Source organism: Zonotrichia leucophrys, chromosome 4A (assembly GCF_028769735.1).
Source record: "Zonotrichia leucophrys gambelii isolate GWCS_2022_RI chromosome 4A, RI_Zleu_2.0, whole genome shotgun sequence".
NCBI lineage: Eukaryota > Metazoa > Chordata > Aves > Passeriformes > Passerellidae > Zonotrichia > Zonotrichia leucophrys.
In genome coordinates this window covers 8,783,085-8,800,599 of record NC_088174.1, presented here as the reverse complement: position 1 = coordinate 8,800,599, position 17,515 = coordinate 8,783,085, and the positions used below count along the sequence as shown (strand labels likewise).

General features: G+C 39.8%; 1 protein-coding gene across 1 annotated transcript in view; it reads right to left on the bottom strand.

Moving 5' to 3' along the window:
- SMARCA1 (SWI/SNF related, matrix associated, actin dependent regulator of chromatin, subfamily a, member 1) overlaps window positions 1-15,811 on the bottom strand; it is a 33,065-nt gene extending 17,254 nt beyond the window's left edge. Inside the window, exons 1-14 of the mRNA XM_064713343.1 lie at window positions 15,672-15,811; window positions 12,041-12,127; window positions 9,640-9,806; window positions 8,610-8,710; window positions 8,383-8,483; window positions 7,923-8,102; window positions 6,485-6,640; window positions 6,108-6,239; window positions 5,282-5,350; window positions 4,455-4,564; window positions 3,587-3,813; window positions 2,913-3,034; window positions 2,389-2,541; window positions 854-986 (exon numbers count right to left, since the gene is read on the bottom strand). Of these exons, the coding sequence (XP_064569413.1) occupies window positions 854-986; window positions 2,389-2,541; window positions 2,913-3,034; window positions 3,587-3,813; window positions 4,455-4,564; window positions 5,282-5,350; window positions 6,108-6,239; window positions 6,485-6,640; window positions 7,923-8,102; window positions 8,383-8,483; window positions 8,610-8,710; window positions 9,640-9,806; window positions 12,041-12,127; window positions 15,672-15,752 (1,819 nt within the window). The 5' untranslated portion in view covers window positions 15,753-15,811. The remainder of the gene's footprint in view (window positions 1-853; window positions 987-2,388; window positions 2,542-2,912; window positions 3,035-3,586; window positions 3,814-4,454; window positions 4,565-5,281; window positions 5,351-6,107; window positions 6,240-6,484; window positions 6,641-7,922; window positions 8,103-8,382; window positions 8,484-8,609; window positions 8,711-9,639; window positions 9,807-12,040; window positions 12,128-15,671) is intronic.
- Window positions 15,812-17,515: the final 1,704 nt, after the last annotated feature.

The following is a 17,515-nucleotide window of genomic DNA, read 5'->3' as shown; positions in this document are numbered from 1 at the left end:
CAACCATATAGAAAAAATACATTTCACTCAAGATGAGAATAAAGAGAAGTCAAGAACTTTGGGGAAAACTAAAAAAAAAACAAAACAACTTTGACTCAAGCCATAACAAAAAACATTTCACATTCATATAATCTGAATTTTACACGTAAGATCTTATTCTTACAAAGTTATCTGAACTTTTAAGGTCACAATCTTATCTCGAGATGAAAAATTAAGAAGTATTCTATAACCACTAAGAAGTGCTTGACATTTTCAACATTTACATCACTGATTTCAACCCAATTTTCTAATTATTCTTCCCAAAATTTAATTGCTGTCCCAGAATTTCTCTTATGCTATCCATGTCTCTTCTCATGCTATCACAATTTTGACCATCATCCTTTCACTAGCCCACCCTGTAGTAAATACAAACAAGCCTAAAAACTTAGCTTGAATACCTTAGTTTTGACAAACTATTCCTCTAAGTGCTTCCAAACAAAAATACACAAAGGTGTTTTATTTTTCAGTTAACTCTTATATGGTAAGAAACATATGTATATCATTATTTCAACTGCCATGGAACATACCTGATTTTCTTTTTTTTTCTAACATATCCCAAAACTAAATAACATCTACTCAGCTGTAGTTTACTGTCCTCATTTAGACTCTTTGTCTTTGCCTACATTAATCAGGAAAACAATTTTAAAATAATTCAGCTGAACAAGTGAATACCTTGCACATGAGGATGATTTAGTACACTGCTATTATACACAAGGCCTGCTTCCACTAACACTGTACATTTGTACAGTTATTTAACCAAACTTTAAGGGACTGAACAATTCTGTTGCAGACAAACATATATAGCAGTTGATACCTTGTTGTATAACTATAGAGTCCAGTCTCAGTTTTATTTCAGCTCTTTCTACAATCCTCTCTTCAACAGTATTATCAGTGATAAGTCGGAACACCCGTACTGGTTTCTTTTGACCAATACGATGCGCACGGTCCTAACAAACATAAATCAATGAGTGTTCAGCAACAAGAACTCACAAGCAATAGACAGTTAGCTTGCAGAAACAGCAGCCTCAAACTAGCATTGTACTTCTTGGCCCCTTGCCTATTCAAAAGCACAGATCACTGTAAAACCAGTATTCTAATATTTATTTATATCTGGCTATTACATTTCTGAGTCATTCCACAACAATAAATGCATCTCCCTCAATGTAAATGAAGATAACTGAATGTCTGTCAGACTGCAGCTGGGAAGTGGATATACAACAGTACATACATGCATACACTTGTACTGCTTTCAATGAATTCTCTCACTTGACACAGGTATTGACATTCTGCATCCCTGGCCTGAGCACATCAATTCCATGTGCAGAGTTCCTGCAGCCACAGCTCCAACACTGCTTGTAAGCCAAGCAAACCAGGTTTATGACTGACACACTACACTCATTTGTAACAAAACTTGTATTTATCCTCTCTGGAAAACATGTCCTTTTAAACCAAGTAGTTTAAGTAGTAGTAAGTAAGTAAGTAGTAGTAAGTTTAAGTAGTTTAAAACAAAAGTTAAACAGTCGTCCTTCAAGCTGTGGGTACCAGGATTTTCTCTTTAAACATGAGTTGTTAAATCTTTTACTCTCCTTCATAATATTAATTTCTTCCTGAAAACCCCACTGAAGTTCACAAATCACGCTTACAGTCTCCAGGAAGTTGGTCAACTATTGGCAGTCAACATGCATATCTAAAGGCTGAGCTACTGATATTAAATATTTGATGTGTTGAAGTGCATTAAAAGAAAATTAAAAATTACAAACCACTGAACAAATACCCACCCTACTAATCGTGCAAGAAGGATCACATGAGTTTTATTCCACGTGAAACAAACTACAGACTATTTTTTTTACATTCAGTACTGAGAAAGAGAAGATTGGAGCAGGTTTAACCCAAAGGTAACTTCCCCCTCCCAGCATGACCACCAAATGCCTTTAGGCTTATGCAGAAACAAACAGTAAAACCATAAACTTCCAAAATGACAGAAATATAAGGCTGCATGCTTTTAGTTATCTGTTATTATTTTGAAAACAGTCCTCTATTATTCAACTGTTCTCTCCTGAAAAGACAGAATTAAGAATAATGCTATACCTCCATTAACAATATTGATACAGTATTTTGATAGAAGTAATCTCTCATTATGAAAATAATTAAGACAAATATTAACAGGCAAAAATCTACAATTTCCTCTACAAATGCTGTTCATGTCCTTTTATTCAACTCCTTTGTCTCTTGGTATTGCCTTGTGTACACAAAAAATAAAGAAAGTAACAAAAGTGCAAGTTCTGAAAACAGTTACACAAAATAGAATATTGACAATTTAAACAAACGTTTATTGGGGAGTTAACTCACCATGGCTTGCAGATCTACTTGAGGGTTCCAATCTGAATCATAGAGAATAACCACATCAGCAGTTGCCAAATTAATTCCAAGACCTCCAGCTCTGGTACTCAGCATGAAAATGAATTTACTGCTGTTAGGAGCATTAAATGTGTCAATTGCTTCCTGAAAGAAAAAAAAAAGGTGTCACTAATGTATCAGATCTTTCAAACAAGTTTCCAGTATGTTGATGGCCTTCCCATTAAATTTCTTCTAAATTTACACCGTTTTCATAGAAAAAAGAATTTTATCAAAGTAAGAAATGTCTGACTGTACAGATGAGAAAATCTGTACTGACTCCACAATATACTGTATTTTTCATTTATGGATCAAATGAAACATACTGTTAGTCTAGGAGAAACATTCCCTTAGCAGCCTTTTAAAAATTGTACCTTTTCTGCTTTACTTTAAACAATGATGTGGCTACATACATGTATGTAAATAATAACTTATTAACCTAACCAAAGCCTTTTCTTGTTTGCATACAACTTTCCCACCTCTCTCTCCTCATGTGGAGTCTGCCCATCAAGCCTGCAGTACTCATAGCCACGCCACATGCAATAGTCTTCCAAAATATCCAGCAAACGAGTCATCTGACTGAACAGCAGAACCCTGGAACCTGACAGAACACAGAAGGTTTTGACATTCATTTTATGTTTTCACATTGATCTTATCACAGAGCTACTCCAGAGCATGACTGAGAATTTATGTGAAATATTCTGTGCTATGCCCTAAATTAAATAAGTCTTTCTTCTCAAGTTATTTTTCTGGTAGTGATTAAACCACTCAAGAATATTACTTGATAAATTATAGAGGAGAAATACACAACCAAATAAGCAGAACACTTAAATCCATTATAAGGGAATCTGGTGCTTGCTGATGCACATAGATGAAATAATCCTATCATCAGAAATTTTCTTACAGAAAGGAGAAGGGAGGCTCTACTCTTCCTTTCCTTCTGCTTCTCCATATTTTTAGTCTTACTCATCATTCCCATAAGATTTCTTTCCCTTCATGTGTTAAGATCTACAGAAAATTAATTTTCAACAAAAACCTCAGAGAAAGTGATGAATACTTTCACTGCAGGAGAGGCTAAACCTGTGCTGTTTCTGAAAGACACTTTAACTGAGAAGGAGCATTCAGATCACTGCTGTCCACAAACAGTACTCACCCTGCTCTCTGAGTTTTGCCAGCAGCTTATCCAGAACTAACATTTTGCCACTGTTGGTGATGAGATGGGTGTCAGTGGTGTAAGGAGGGCCAGGCTCAGCACCATCAAACAGGTAAGGGTGGTTACAGCACTTGCGCAGCTGCATCAGAATGTTCAGCAGGCGCATCTTATCCATCTTGCCAGCTGAGTTCAGGATATCAATGTCTTTCATCAGGATCCTGGTGTACCTGAGGTTTTAAGGGCAGTTTTGAACAACTTTCTGGTATTTAATTCAATGAATGAATGAAACCCTGCAATATCACCATTCTTACTTATGTGGGAGTTGGCTTTGTTTCTATAACAATGAGCTATATTACTATGAAACATCTCACTGATAATAAGGATTTTCAAATTCATAGCTAAATACGAAAGGGAATCTCTCTGTGAGTGACAATGATTTGCCCTGGATTATTTTACACTTCCATTTTAGTAGTACAAAGTGGATTAAAAATATTACTTATTTGACAGAAACTGCTGCACTGACCTGGCATCTCATGTCTCTTCCGGGTAGTTCCTCAGGGTTCTCTTCTCCTTTCAGGTTAAGACTTTTTGGTGCATACATACTTGGATCAAAGGAGGAAGCTCAGGAGGCATTTGTTCTTTCACATAAACTTAAGGAAGGAAAAATTTTTCTCCTTTCTTCCTCCCAGTTCTTTTCATTACCCTTCCTCAGCTCTCTGAAACTTGTGCATTTTTTACAAAAGCCCTAAGACAGCTCTAAATAAGTTTCTCTGACTGTCTCAACATGCAAATGTAAGGAAAAAAGTATCAGTGTGAAGAGCTATAGTGTTTATCAGAAAAGAAGCTTACTTTGATGTAAATAACTCACCATTCTCTCTGCATTTTGCTGAGCCCAAGATAAATTTTTACTTCCTTCTTTGGAGGCAAACTCTTTTCTACTTCACCTTTTATACGACGTAAGAGAAATGGCTTCAAAACCTACACAAATTAAGATGCTTTACATAGATAAATGTGTAAAATTGACTGTCACAAATACAAAACTAACAGATTCAATTATCTGATATTTATCCAAAACTAACCAGTATCTATTGCTGTCATGGTGACTCTATGAGAAAAATTCTGCAAAACAAAGTTGTCCAGCAATGACTAAACTCACACATGTGTATCCCTACATAAGGATTGCCAGAATCATCCCAGTTGTTGTCTTAAGAAGGGGCAAAACTCTTAAGTTTATAAAATTTAATCCTTTTTAACATAAGCCCTGTTTCATTTCCACTAGCAGGGACAATACACACCCACATTTCAAGTATAAGCAATGCATGTTGCAGGTTCTCTGACCTCTTCTGCCACTGCAAAAAATGTCTTATCTCATGCACAGTAAAACAAAGGTAAAGGCATTACTCAGATTAGCATGACATGTACCAGTGTACTATTCACAATAATAAATGGTTTAAAAATATCTCAAAATTCTTCATTTTCACATCTTATGTTCAGATTTTGTCTGCTTCAAACAGTTACACACAAAAAATAGTACCTATGACAGGAAGCTTAATGAAAATTCTGATAGGCATTCCTGTAACTAAAGACCTTCACATTCATTTTTTCAACTTTGAGATGAAGGGGAAACTAATTTGGTTTTCTTCTTTACAGTGTGCATGCTAATGATGACATGTGATTACAGCTTTGATTACTTACAGCATGAAGCCTTTCTACAAGTTTCTGATCACCAAGACAATTTTTCGTGTCAAACCACGAGTCAAAATCCTGCAATGAGAAACAGCACAATTGGTAAGAACAGTTTATCATTGCACTTTTCATAGACACATATTGACTCTCTTTCATTGCAGTTGAGAGTGACATAAATCTTGAGACAAATTACTTCTGTGAAAGAAAAACCAGTCTGCAATTCTGTGCCATCTCCCTGGTACGCTGTAACATTTGAGTCAAGTGCATCACTCTGCAGACAAAATACCATTACACTCTCATTATACTCTGCTTAATATACAACAACTTTCCATGCTCATCACTGCAGTGCCCAAGGGCTTCCCTTTAGTGCTTATGTGATGATGGGGCAAAAAGTTTAAAAAACCCCAACATAAATCCTTAAGGAAAAAAAATGGACAGCAGAGTAAAAACAACATAAGCAAGTAATACAAGCACAAAGAAATATTAACAGTAAAAAAGAAGATTACTCAAGTTCTAAATTAATAAAAAAGGGTTACGCCTATTTGGATGATTCATATTCTGGCTACTTGATTGCTTTCTCAAATTCTGCATAATTCTTGATCTACTTAAGATATTGCATTTGCTGTTAATGGTCTGAGGCCTCATCCACACCAGTAGAATGCACTGTTTTAACTAGGCAGAATAATAAAAGCAGTCTACAGTAAGCCACAGAGCTTTCCCTGAACCTGGGTCATGCACAATGTCCATCTCCTCCCTAGGCTGGTCATTCTTCTCTTCCACTGACAGCAGCCTGGGAATCAAAATAACAACACTGTACCTCCAAACATCAACTTACATCTGCAGAATTGAAGACATCAGGTAAAAGGAAATTGAGTAATGCCCACAGCTCGTGGAGGTTATTCTGTAAAGGAGTTCCTGTAAGCAGCAATCGATTTGTTGTCTTGAACTCACGTACAATCTCTGACAGCTGGAAACACAACATAGTTATCAACACCATCTACACTAAAGCACAGTCAATCAGTTTCTGAAACCTAAAACAATGTCAATTAAACTTAGAGACAGTGAGCTACCTATGAAATTCACATTTACCACCCAATAGCTTATTGCTTCTATTTTAAAAAAACACCACAGCTAACACTTGAAATCTGCTCAAATCAGATCCATCTTTTTGTATTGAACTAACTTCCAAGTATCAAACAATTTCAAATGTACCTTAGACTTCTCATTCTTTATTCTGTGGGCTTCATCGATTACCAGGTACCTCCAGTTAAATTTCTTGAAGACTGATTTCTCTTTAATTACCATTTCATATGATGTAACACAAACATCCCATTCACCAGGCATCATAACATCACGGATAAATGCAGCCTAGAGCAGAAGAACAGCATTAGTAAGCATTGATAAATATGAAAAAATTTTATGGCATTCAGGGAAAGCTGTCTCCACCACCATCACTAAACTAGCACACAAAGTTCATCTGAAACATCTTCTGCGTAACTGAAAGTTACTGAAACAAAAACCTTCAATCCTTTGTACTTCGAGCACAGAGAAAGCTGGAGTTAAGTAATACACAAATTAATTTCTACTCAAAATTAGTTACTTGCTCTTCAGCATCATTTCTCTGTAATTCAAATAGAGTACATACAATCAAAAGGGAAAAAACCTTCTGAATTAATTTGTCCAAAGACATAATCCACAGAAGTGTATCAAACCAACTTACACAGTCCACTCCCAACTATCTTCTCTTCCCCAGATAGCTCCCTCCTCTGTCCCATCTCTGTTTTGCACATATCAAAGCATATAAATCCTTTCACATGGAAGAATACCGTCCCATAGGAAAGCCATGCAGACAGGTCTCCCCTGGTGCACCTGAGGCCATTTCCTCTTGTTTTATCACCAACAAAAACAAGTTCCCTCAGCTGCTCCTCCTAATATCTGTTCCCTTCTCTGAACACACTCCAGCACCTCAGTACAGGGGACAGTCACTGCCCTGGTCCTGCTGGCCACACCATGGCTGGTACACACCAGGATGCCACTTGCCTTCCTGGCCCCACTGCCAGCTCCTATTCCCTTTCTAGAACCTTTCTACCCTCAAGCAGTAGCAGGCAGCCATGCAATCCATATGAGCAGCTACAGAATTCACAGAAACATCCAGCTCATTCATCCCCTTCAGTTAGAAAAACATTCCATATCTATTTTAAGGCCTTCACAATGAAAGATGAAAAGCTCTACAGCAGAATCCTAGTTACAAGGCCAGGCAGGCTTATAAAATACAAGAGTGGGAAAAGTCACCTGAAAAAAGGTGAAGGGAGAGGTAACAAAGTGAGTGCAATAAAGAAAAATGAGTAAACACTGCCACATTACAAATATGGAAGAAAGATAAAAAATAGGTGCAAAAGTCAAAGAGAAAGACAACAGAAAAACAGACAACTCAAAGGGCTGTACCCAGATCCCAGTCTATTATTTCATCTACTGATTTTCAGTTTTTCCTCCTAGTCACAAGCATAACATTTTGCATTTTCAACATGAATGCAGTAAAGATTACTAAAATATACTCTAATTAAGGAAATAGCTTAGGGAGAATTCCACATACCCAACTGATATTTTTTTGCCAAATAATGCATAAATTTCTTAAATGTGAAGCACTTACTCTGGCATCTTTATCTCCAATAAGGCAAACAGCACGTAAGGATGGAACCCAGCGCTTGAATTCATTCATCCAGTTATGCAAAGTTGATTTTGGAACCAGGACCATGTGTGGCCCAGGAATGTTCCTGTAATGCTTCAGATAGCCCAATAAAGCTATTGTCTGCAGAGTCTTACCAAGCCCCTGCATTAACAAAGAGGGGGGAAAGAAACTTGCTGAAGTGAAATACCATAAAGAAATACTTTCAAACCATTTTCTTACTATATAATTCTGCCATTTGTTTAAAGCAAACTACACAAAAAATGTTTGCAATAGAATTTCTTTCATTACAATTTCAGATTTGAAAAACCAAACTGCTGTAGAATGAAGCATACTACTGCAAGTACATGAAATAGTATAAGCACTTCAATGTTGAATTGTGCTCAACAATTTCCACAAAAAAATCCAAAAGATTACTGCTTACCATTTCATCTGCCAGAATGCCATTAACTCCATTTTCATACAATGAGATCATCCAGTTCAAACCTCTAACCTGATAATCTCTCAGTGTTCCTCCTTTCACATCTGTAAATGTAAGATTCCTCTAAGTAGAAAAATACTAATTCGAAGTGGAAAATTCCAATTGCAATCTGCTCAGATCTTCATTACATGAAATCAATCAGAGAACTGAGCTGTTATCACCATGCTTACATGAAGGGGACTCCTCAAACCGAATGCACACGTTGGAGCTTTTCCGGCTCTCGGACAAGAGCTCCTCATCCTCCTCCTGCTCCGTGCGCCTGTGGCGGTACCTGAGGAAAGAGCCCAACACTGATGTGTGAACAAACCACTCCAAAACACTGCTGCAAACTCCAAACCACAACAGAACCTCACACTGACACACAGTGTGAGTGTTCTGGTATCCTGACCCAACTCTCATCCTGTTAACACATTATTCCTCAGGAGTCATTCCAGCTTGAATTAGAAAGGCTGATATGAACCCCTCTCTTTCAGAGCCACAGCTATAATCTGACAATATCATGAGTTCTCTGAGGCACTTTTTAATGAGCAACACAGACGTACAAGACACATCAGTGTGGCCTTAGACTCAATTACTTGATATTTACAAAGTTCAGAAAAATCACATATTCGCATTTTTAAATAATTAAAATTTCGGAAATAGAATGTAATTTTGCAAACATTAAAAAGAACTAGTTGTTTGTTATTTCAAGACCTCTCAGAGGCACTACAGGCAGGCTCTGCTGCAATACCAACACAGACAGACCAGTGGGGAGAGCCAGTTGGTGCTGAGGATCCAACATCCCCACCACATGGGCACTGCCTTGTCACAACCTGGTCTAGCCCCACCCTGGTCCCACTGACTGGTGCATGACCAGCTGGGGCACATCAGGTGGATTTCTGATGCCTCTTCTGCATCATGCAAAAGAAATTCAATTTGTGTACTCCAAACTCACCCCACAATGCAGACCAAAGCATTTTACACGGCAAGAATCAGGCAACTTGCTTTAAAAATGCATTTCTGATCCAAGGTCACACTTATGTTAATGGAGCTGATGATGCTTTCAAACCAACCAGCTTTTAAAGAAATTGATACCCCACTAATAGGAAATTGTCTGGATTTACTGAAAGTACAATTTCTATGTACAATCTCTAAACAAATTATGTTAAAAGTCTAAGCTGTTTGAACATGTAAGAAGCCAGAAATGAAAATAAAACATACTCCCCAGCTGAAATCAAACTCTGTTTTTCATCTTTCTTCAACCGTGGCCGTCCCAGCTTGACTTTCAGTGGAGATGTTGGTGATTTTTGTGCTGCAGGTTGAATAAAATGTGCAAAAAGTTCTGTCTGCTTCAGGAGGAATTCAAACCTCTTCGCTCGATCTGCTTTCTAGTTTCCAAAGTGGAGAAGAGAATAAAAAAAGAAAAAAAAAATAACTTTGCTTTATAAAAACGTATTTTTGTTAAGAAACAGAATTCAGACACTCATGAGAACAACTTATATGAGAAAAGACTGATCTGTTAGACGACTCAGAGGGCCACAAGCATTGTGAGACAGAGCTGGAGCTGCTTCATGGCCCACCAGCAGTGGGGAAGGGATGCTTTAATCTTTGTCTACAAAAGATAAAGACAAAACTAAAGCTATGACTTGCAGGAAGGGATGAAATCCTAACCTTGCTTGTCAGGGGCAGAACTTTCATCAGCTTCAAGGCTATCAGGATTCGATCAAAGACAACAATGTAGTAACTTTGCTTTTAGTAATATTTCTGAAATAATGGTTGAATTGCTTTCACTCAGGTTCATGAATTTTGCTGTCAGATTTCAAATTTTGAGCATTTCAGTTTTGCCATCTCAATGGGGCACATGCACTTCACTATGTCACACAGCAAAACGTGGCCTTCCTTATACTTAGAAGATAAGATGTTACATTATTTTAAAGAAAAATATGAAAAAATGCAAATTCTATCTGAGAGAATGCAACTGTTATCAGCTTCTCTATGAGAAATCTAAGCACCATGTAACACTGTACCATGTAAGGCAATGTCCCTGTGACCTCATTCACGTATCATGATAGAAAGCACAAAGAAGTGAAACCGTAGTTGTGCCCCGTGGCCTTTCCAAGGAATGCCCGACCCCAGAACGCCTTTCTGCAGGTCCCGTACAACAACGAAGTCTCCCCCAAGAGCAGGATCGGCACCCTAAGGGCAGCAGAGCGCTCCTGGCGTGCAATGCACGATGGCGCCACACGAGGGCGCCGCGTTCCTGTAACAGCTTCACCGAGATCTCACGGGGAAAAAATTACTGCTTTCCCCTTGCATTATTATCGGACCGTTTCTGCAAATAACTTGACAACCGAATACAATGTAAATAAAAAGTAAAACCTTTATGAAAGGAGGGGAAGTAGAGGCATTGATGTTTATGATCATCAGTATAAAAACAAATCCATTCAGAGGATTTGTAGTTTACAAACAAAACATGATGGTTTTGGCAAAAAAATCACTGTTGGTAATGACCTATATTGAATAAACAATATCATTTCCTGCCTGCAATCATAGGCTTAGCATAAACAGTATGTCTTGATAAAACAGTAAAAGTCTAGCTCACAACTGCACAATTGATAAAAGGTAGATTTTTTGGTATCTAATCCCCTTTGCCTCTTAGGACAACTGAACTACCACTGTAAGATAGAGAAGTTGTAAAGTCAAGTATTACTGTGAAACACGTTTAGCTGTTTACTCAATTCATTCTCAAAGAACAGATTCACTGTGGCTCTTCAGCTATAAATTAGGTGTTCATACATGTAGGTATCAATTTTTCTATGTCTACAGTTATATTCTTCCCTGACTTCTGTGATATTGAGTCCTTTCAGATTCTACTGTAATTACTTTGCATCCATTTAACATTAAAGCCTTTAAAAACAATGCAAGACAGAGGTACCACCTTAAACCAAGAACTTACTACAAATGCCATCCAAGGAGTTTTATCATGTCCTGCAGGTTTTTGCCTCTTTGTACCACAGAAGTTACCCTGTTACATCTCCTCTCCAGCATTACAAGCTCCCAGCGCTGGTGTCATGGACAAATCCTCTTTTGCATTGTTATGGCACACAAATTATGGGACATTTAAATATTTAAGGCCTTGTTTTTATATGAGACAAGCTGGCAGCTTCAGTATTTCAATTAAGAAAGAAGTAGCTTAAGGATGCCTCTGACCCAAGGAGTCATCAAATTAAACTGACAGAGACAATTCAAAACAAAACAAGGAGAGCTGTAAATATAAAATGTCATTGAACAGTAACTCCTTACCACAGATGGGTGTGGATAACTAAAAAAGAAACCACACAACCAAAAATCCACTGACAACTATGAGTATAAAAACCACAGGGTACAACTCCAAAAACCATGCAGACAACAATAGTGGGAAAATGGGACAGCATTTAACAGAACCACCACTGCCTGGCCTGTCAGTCACTGTGAGAGACACGACATGGACACCTAAATTAATCTTGATTTGGTTTTTTTCTGACACATCCAGGCTGCAGTAACTCCTGTAACTGTGCTGATCCTGCTCCAACAACCAAGTGCCATAAAAAGCTGCAGTACATTTTCTCATGAAAGCACTTACCATCTTCTCTTCATATTCTGGGTCAACTTCTTTTTCAGGTCTAGCTGCCTTTGGAGGAAGTTTGAGTTGGAATGGGGGATCATTTTTCTGGAATTCAAACGTTAAGCATTTTATAAATACCAGTTTATTTACTTTTTTAGCAAAATGCATCAAACTGAACAAACCTACAATCTGCAAGACAAGCATGCTACTTTTTAAAAATAATTATTTCAAAATTAAATGAGTGCATTAATCATATCACTTCACCTAAAGCAAAACTTCATGTCCACAATGAAACTGAAGAACCTCATATTCATCTCTACACACAGGATCCACATTGAAAGAAATTACTGAAAGAACATTAATTTTAATATTTCACAGAGATTTCACTGTAAATGCATAATTAAGTTTAATGCCTTGAAAAGATATGTTTAAAAAAATAACAGTTTTGATTTCTAAATGCCAGATTCCTAATTCTAAGTCCCTGACACTTGCATTTTGGCTGGGTTTTGTCTGTTTCCACTTCTAGATGAATTGTCACAAGTTCAATTGGAAACAGCTTAACTACAAACCTAGGAAGATACACAGCCAACCAATTCAATCCATGCAGCAACAACCCCCTGGTACACTCTCAGACAGCAGAAGAACCACCTTATTTACTATATATGAAAGAAATCTAAGGAATTGTAACTAATTGTAACTTTTGTAGTTTATGAGATTCATACCTGTCCTCAATTGTGAAGCTCAAGGGAGGTTTTCCACAACTATATTGGTAAAATGATGAAGTGATAGATTTTTTTCCCCCTTAACTAAGGAAAACTTTCCTAATTGGTCTTTGAAATATGCCAATAAAAATAAACTTATTTTGAGATGCTTTAAATTCTAAAAATGCTTTTGAAAAGCTCTGAATAAACTGGAAGGAACTACAAGAGTGCATGTCTGCATAAAATATAACAGTGCAGAGCATAAATCTGCTTTAAGTATCAGACTACTATTAAATACATTAAAATAATAATTACTCTAAACTATTCAGGCTCCAATAGCAAAACCAGGCCAAAATGGTACCAAATATCTGAAAATCTGTCAAGCAACATTGCATTTAAATTTCAGAACTGTTACTGATAAATACACATGCAAATGGGAGGAATACTTTCTCAAGTCACAGATTTGTGTTTCAGGTTTGGCCCAAAGCCATCATTCTCTGCAGAGGTGAACAGTACTTAGTGTATAATGAAGCTGCTTGAGAGCTCAATGATTTTATAAATGCTTCAGCTCACCTGTGCAAGGCCAAATGTTGCCAATAGGTAATTTAGAAATATTAGAAATATTCTATTCACTTAAATGTTCTTCAATCACACAGATAATCAGAAAGCAAGGTTACTCCAATATGCCAAAGAGAGGTGATGCAGATGTGGATATTCACACCTCCATTGCATTACTAAACAACACACTCCAAAAAGAGAGGCTGACACTGCTAATATCAGGTCCAGTCCTCCAACTGAAGTGGCAAATTATTCCTTAAATGAAAACAAATTGACAGTAGGCCATTTCAGGCATCTCCCCCACCTGCCCTAGAAATAAATTAGATAGATATGTGTTACTGGAAAAAAGCTGTCTGTCTACCTTATTTAAGCATGAAGCTTATTCAAGCAGAACAACTCAATTTTATGAGAATCCCTTAAAACTGAAAGTTTTCCAAGTAAATTGCAGTGCAATATTACCTTTCTAAGCCCCAAGGCAGACAGCTGCAATGCCAGCTCTGTTCTTACTCAGATTATCCCAGAGGAATAAAATTTATGGTGGCATACAAACCAAATTTATTCTGAAAGAAGTATTTCTGAATAACATACTGAGTTAAAACAGTAAATGAGCTGACCTATTACTGCAGCCACAGCACAATAAAATCACAGTGTACACCTTATCCTTAAAGAGAAAACACTGTCCCTGCCACCCCCAACTACTTATTGCAGTGTTTCTGTTAAATATTGATGGACAGGCATCATACCCAGACTTGCTTCTGCATAATGCTCTGAATTACAAAAATCTACACTCTGACAATTACTAGATTTTGGTATGAGTAAGAATACTTCCCCCTAACAACCGGCCCATGTAGCTTTATACAACACAGAAACATAAAATATTTCCCAAAGTCTGAGAGTTTTTCACTAGAAACTTTAAACAACATATCTTCATCATATAGATGGCTGACCTGTCAGGAACCAGACAGCAGACGCCTCTGTACAATTCACCACCACAAAAGTAGTTTCATTTTTAGCTCAGGAAACTCACCAGTAACAATGTGTCTCTACTCTAGAACCTATTTCCCATATAGATTAAACAGTCCCCTGAAAACTGCTGTCATTTAAACACCTTACAACATCCACGCAGCACTTTCAAAAGTCCTGAGTATTCCAAAGATACAACATACTCCCCCTAAAATCTCTAATATTAAGCTACCCTAAACAGAGTTCCTAAATTCAGGCTGAGAGATTTCTATCCAGAAAGTTTGACAGTCCCAACATGAGGAGGCCCCACGAACACCTAAATAAACAACTGGGAACAAGAACTGCTGCTGCTTTAGCTGACCTCACCCTTGCAATTTGTGCTACTGAAAACTCTGAGCAGATGCACTACGAATAATTAGGATTCCTTCTGTGTTCAACTCACATACAGAAGGTGGAAATACATTTCCAAATAGCCAATAAGGCAGTTTTGGTAGTACAACAAAGACTATTTATGAAGTAAAACACTTGACAGGGGAGCAGAGCACAACAGGTTGCATGCCTGCCATGTTATGCAGATGCTGTGACTGTACAGTTGACATGCATACAATTTTGCAGAGTAAGTTGGATACAATAGAGAAACAGCCCTTAAACATTTTCTCTCGAGTAACCAAAGTGTCCCTTAACTGTCTGTATACATAACCAAATAAAGCTTCATTCTTTACAGCAAAATGGACTGTCACCAACAGGGATAAAACACCTGAATGTACTCTTATTGTTAGTTCCACAATTTTCTCCATCATAAACACATGATGTACGGTCCTCATTCCACTAAGTTTTTCCTAAGATTCATTCTTCGGGTTAAACCTTGTTCTGTTTCCAAGGATACCTGAATACGTCACTTTCTACAAGCCTTGTGTCTTTCTTCCAAAAACCTAAGGAGAGGCGGCCGGCAGCCATACGCGCTGTCTCGAGGGGTGCATTCTGCACCAGGGCACCATTCGAAGCTGGGCAGGGGCACCGGGAGACCCTGACCCCTCCGGGGTGCCCTCCCGCCATTCCCTCCCCGGGCCCTCGGAGCTCCGGGACAGCTCTCCCCGAGGGCGGGAGAGGCAACAACAGGGCGGTGGGCTCCGGCAGCTGACCCCGCAGGCCGCGGGGCTGCAGGGGCTCCGCACGGGCCCCACGGCCCCAGCCCCGGGCTGCAGAGCCGGGCCGGGGGCACGGCAGGGCGGCGGGAACGGCCGGGGCGATGCCGCAGGGCGGGCTCGAGGCCGGGGGTGTGCCCGGCCCGCAGGACGCCCGCGGGCAGCGGCGGAGGGGCCCGGGCGGCCTCAGGGCCCGGGCGGCGCGGGCCGAGCAGGGGCTGCAGGAGGGAGCGACCGGGGCAGGCTGCACCACCCGCAGGGCCCCCCGGGGCGGAGCGGTACCTCCTCGGGGCCGGGCTCCGGCGCGGCGGCCGTGGCGGAGGACGTGGAGGCGCGGGGCTCCTCGCCCGGGCCCGGCTCCATGTTGAGCTCGGCGGGCGCCGGGGGGGCGGGGGCGGCCCCACCGCCCCTCGCGCCGCGCGGCCCCGCCCCTCCGGCCGGCCCGCGCCGCGCCGCTCTCGCGATAACTGCGCGGGCCCGGTGCTGCCGGGCTGGCCCGCCCAAATGACACCGCGGCTCCCTCCGAGCTGACAGCGCCTCAGCCCGCATTGGAGTCCGATGGACCTTAAAGACCAACTTGTTCCACCCACCGGCTATGGACAGAGTGCTCCAAGCTCCATCCAACCTGGCCTTGGACACTTCCCGGTGTGAAAAACGCCAGTCACTTGTTTTTAAAATTTTAAAAGTTTAATAGTAATAAAATGGTTATAAAAATAGTAACACAATTAGAGTAATAATAATTTGGACAGTTTGAATTAGGACAATATGAGACAGTAAAGACAAAGAGTTACTGACAGTCTAGGTACCTTTTTCTGGGCAGCACGAGCCCGAAAAAGGACACCCGTTAACAAAGGATTAACCCTTAAAAGCAATAGCCTGTTGCATATTCATACACCTCGTACATGATGCATAAATTCCATTCAAATACAGGATTCTGTCTGGTCATCGTCAACTTCTTCCTCTGAATCCTAACAGCGGCTTCGAGGAGGGAAGAAGTTCCTTTCTTCTGATAAGAGGGCAATAAATTCTTTTTCTCTGAAAAATTTAGGTGTCCTGTGGCTGCTATCTCGCTGCAAGTCCTGTCTTTAAAAAAAGTATCCTACATAGCATAGTTTCTATTTTAACATTTTTTATAACCTAAAACTATATTTAACACACTACTTAAGAGAATTAATACAGCATTACTTTCTAACACAACACGTATAATATTCATTGTAATATTTGCAAAAAGCGAATCATAAAATACATGCATTTTTCACACAGGGATCCAGGGGCAGCCAGAGCTTCTCTGGGAAACCCATGCCAGTGCCTCATCACCCTCACATTAAAGAATTTCTTACTAATAATTAATCCAAATCTTTTCTTGTAGTTTAAAACAGTTCCCCTTGTCCTATCTGTCCATGTAAAAAGTTGCTCTCTCTGCTTCATGAGCCCCTTGCAGAACTGAAAGATTTCAGTGAGATGTCCCCAGAGCCTCCCATTCAGGAGCAGCGCCATCCCAGCCTGTCCCCACAGCGAGCAGAGGTGCTCCAGCCTCCTGCCCTTCTCCTCTGGAGTTGCTCCAACACGTCCTGCCATGCTGGGGAGCCCAGAGCTGGGTGGGGATGTCACCAGAGCCGGGATCCCGTCCCTCTCCCTGCTGCCCTCCGTGCTTTGGGTTCATCCCAGCAGCTCCAAACCCTGCTGCAAATGGCAAGTGTGCCTTCCTAAACCGCCCCAGAGAGAAAATCATCTGTTCATGTCTGCAGGTCTAAGAGGTACCAGTGGAGCTCACAAAGCAAAAATAGCTTACAGGAACTTTTTCTCCTGAGCAATTTCAAATTCAGCAGTGTTTGTGTATTTCTTTTGAAAATTGCAATAATGAAGTCACTCAATGCACATATTGCACTGTCCAGGCAAGACATTCAGATTTTCAGCTGCTGGGCTTTAAATCTGCTCATACTGCTAAAGAATCCCAAAACAGTCCTTGAGCTGTTAGACTTAAAAAGCATAGTTCCAAATCAGCCATGTTCCCTGGTGATTACTTACAAAGGCAGTAGCATGAGTCTCTTCCCCAGTGGCAGCAATGGAACCTTAGCCCAGTGGGCAGAATGAGCAAAAAATGCTACTTCAGTCCAGTGAAAAGC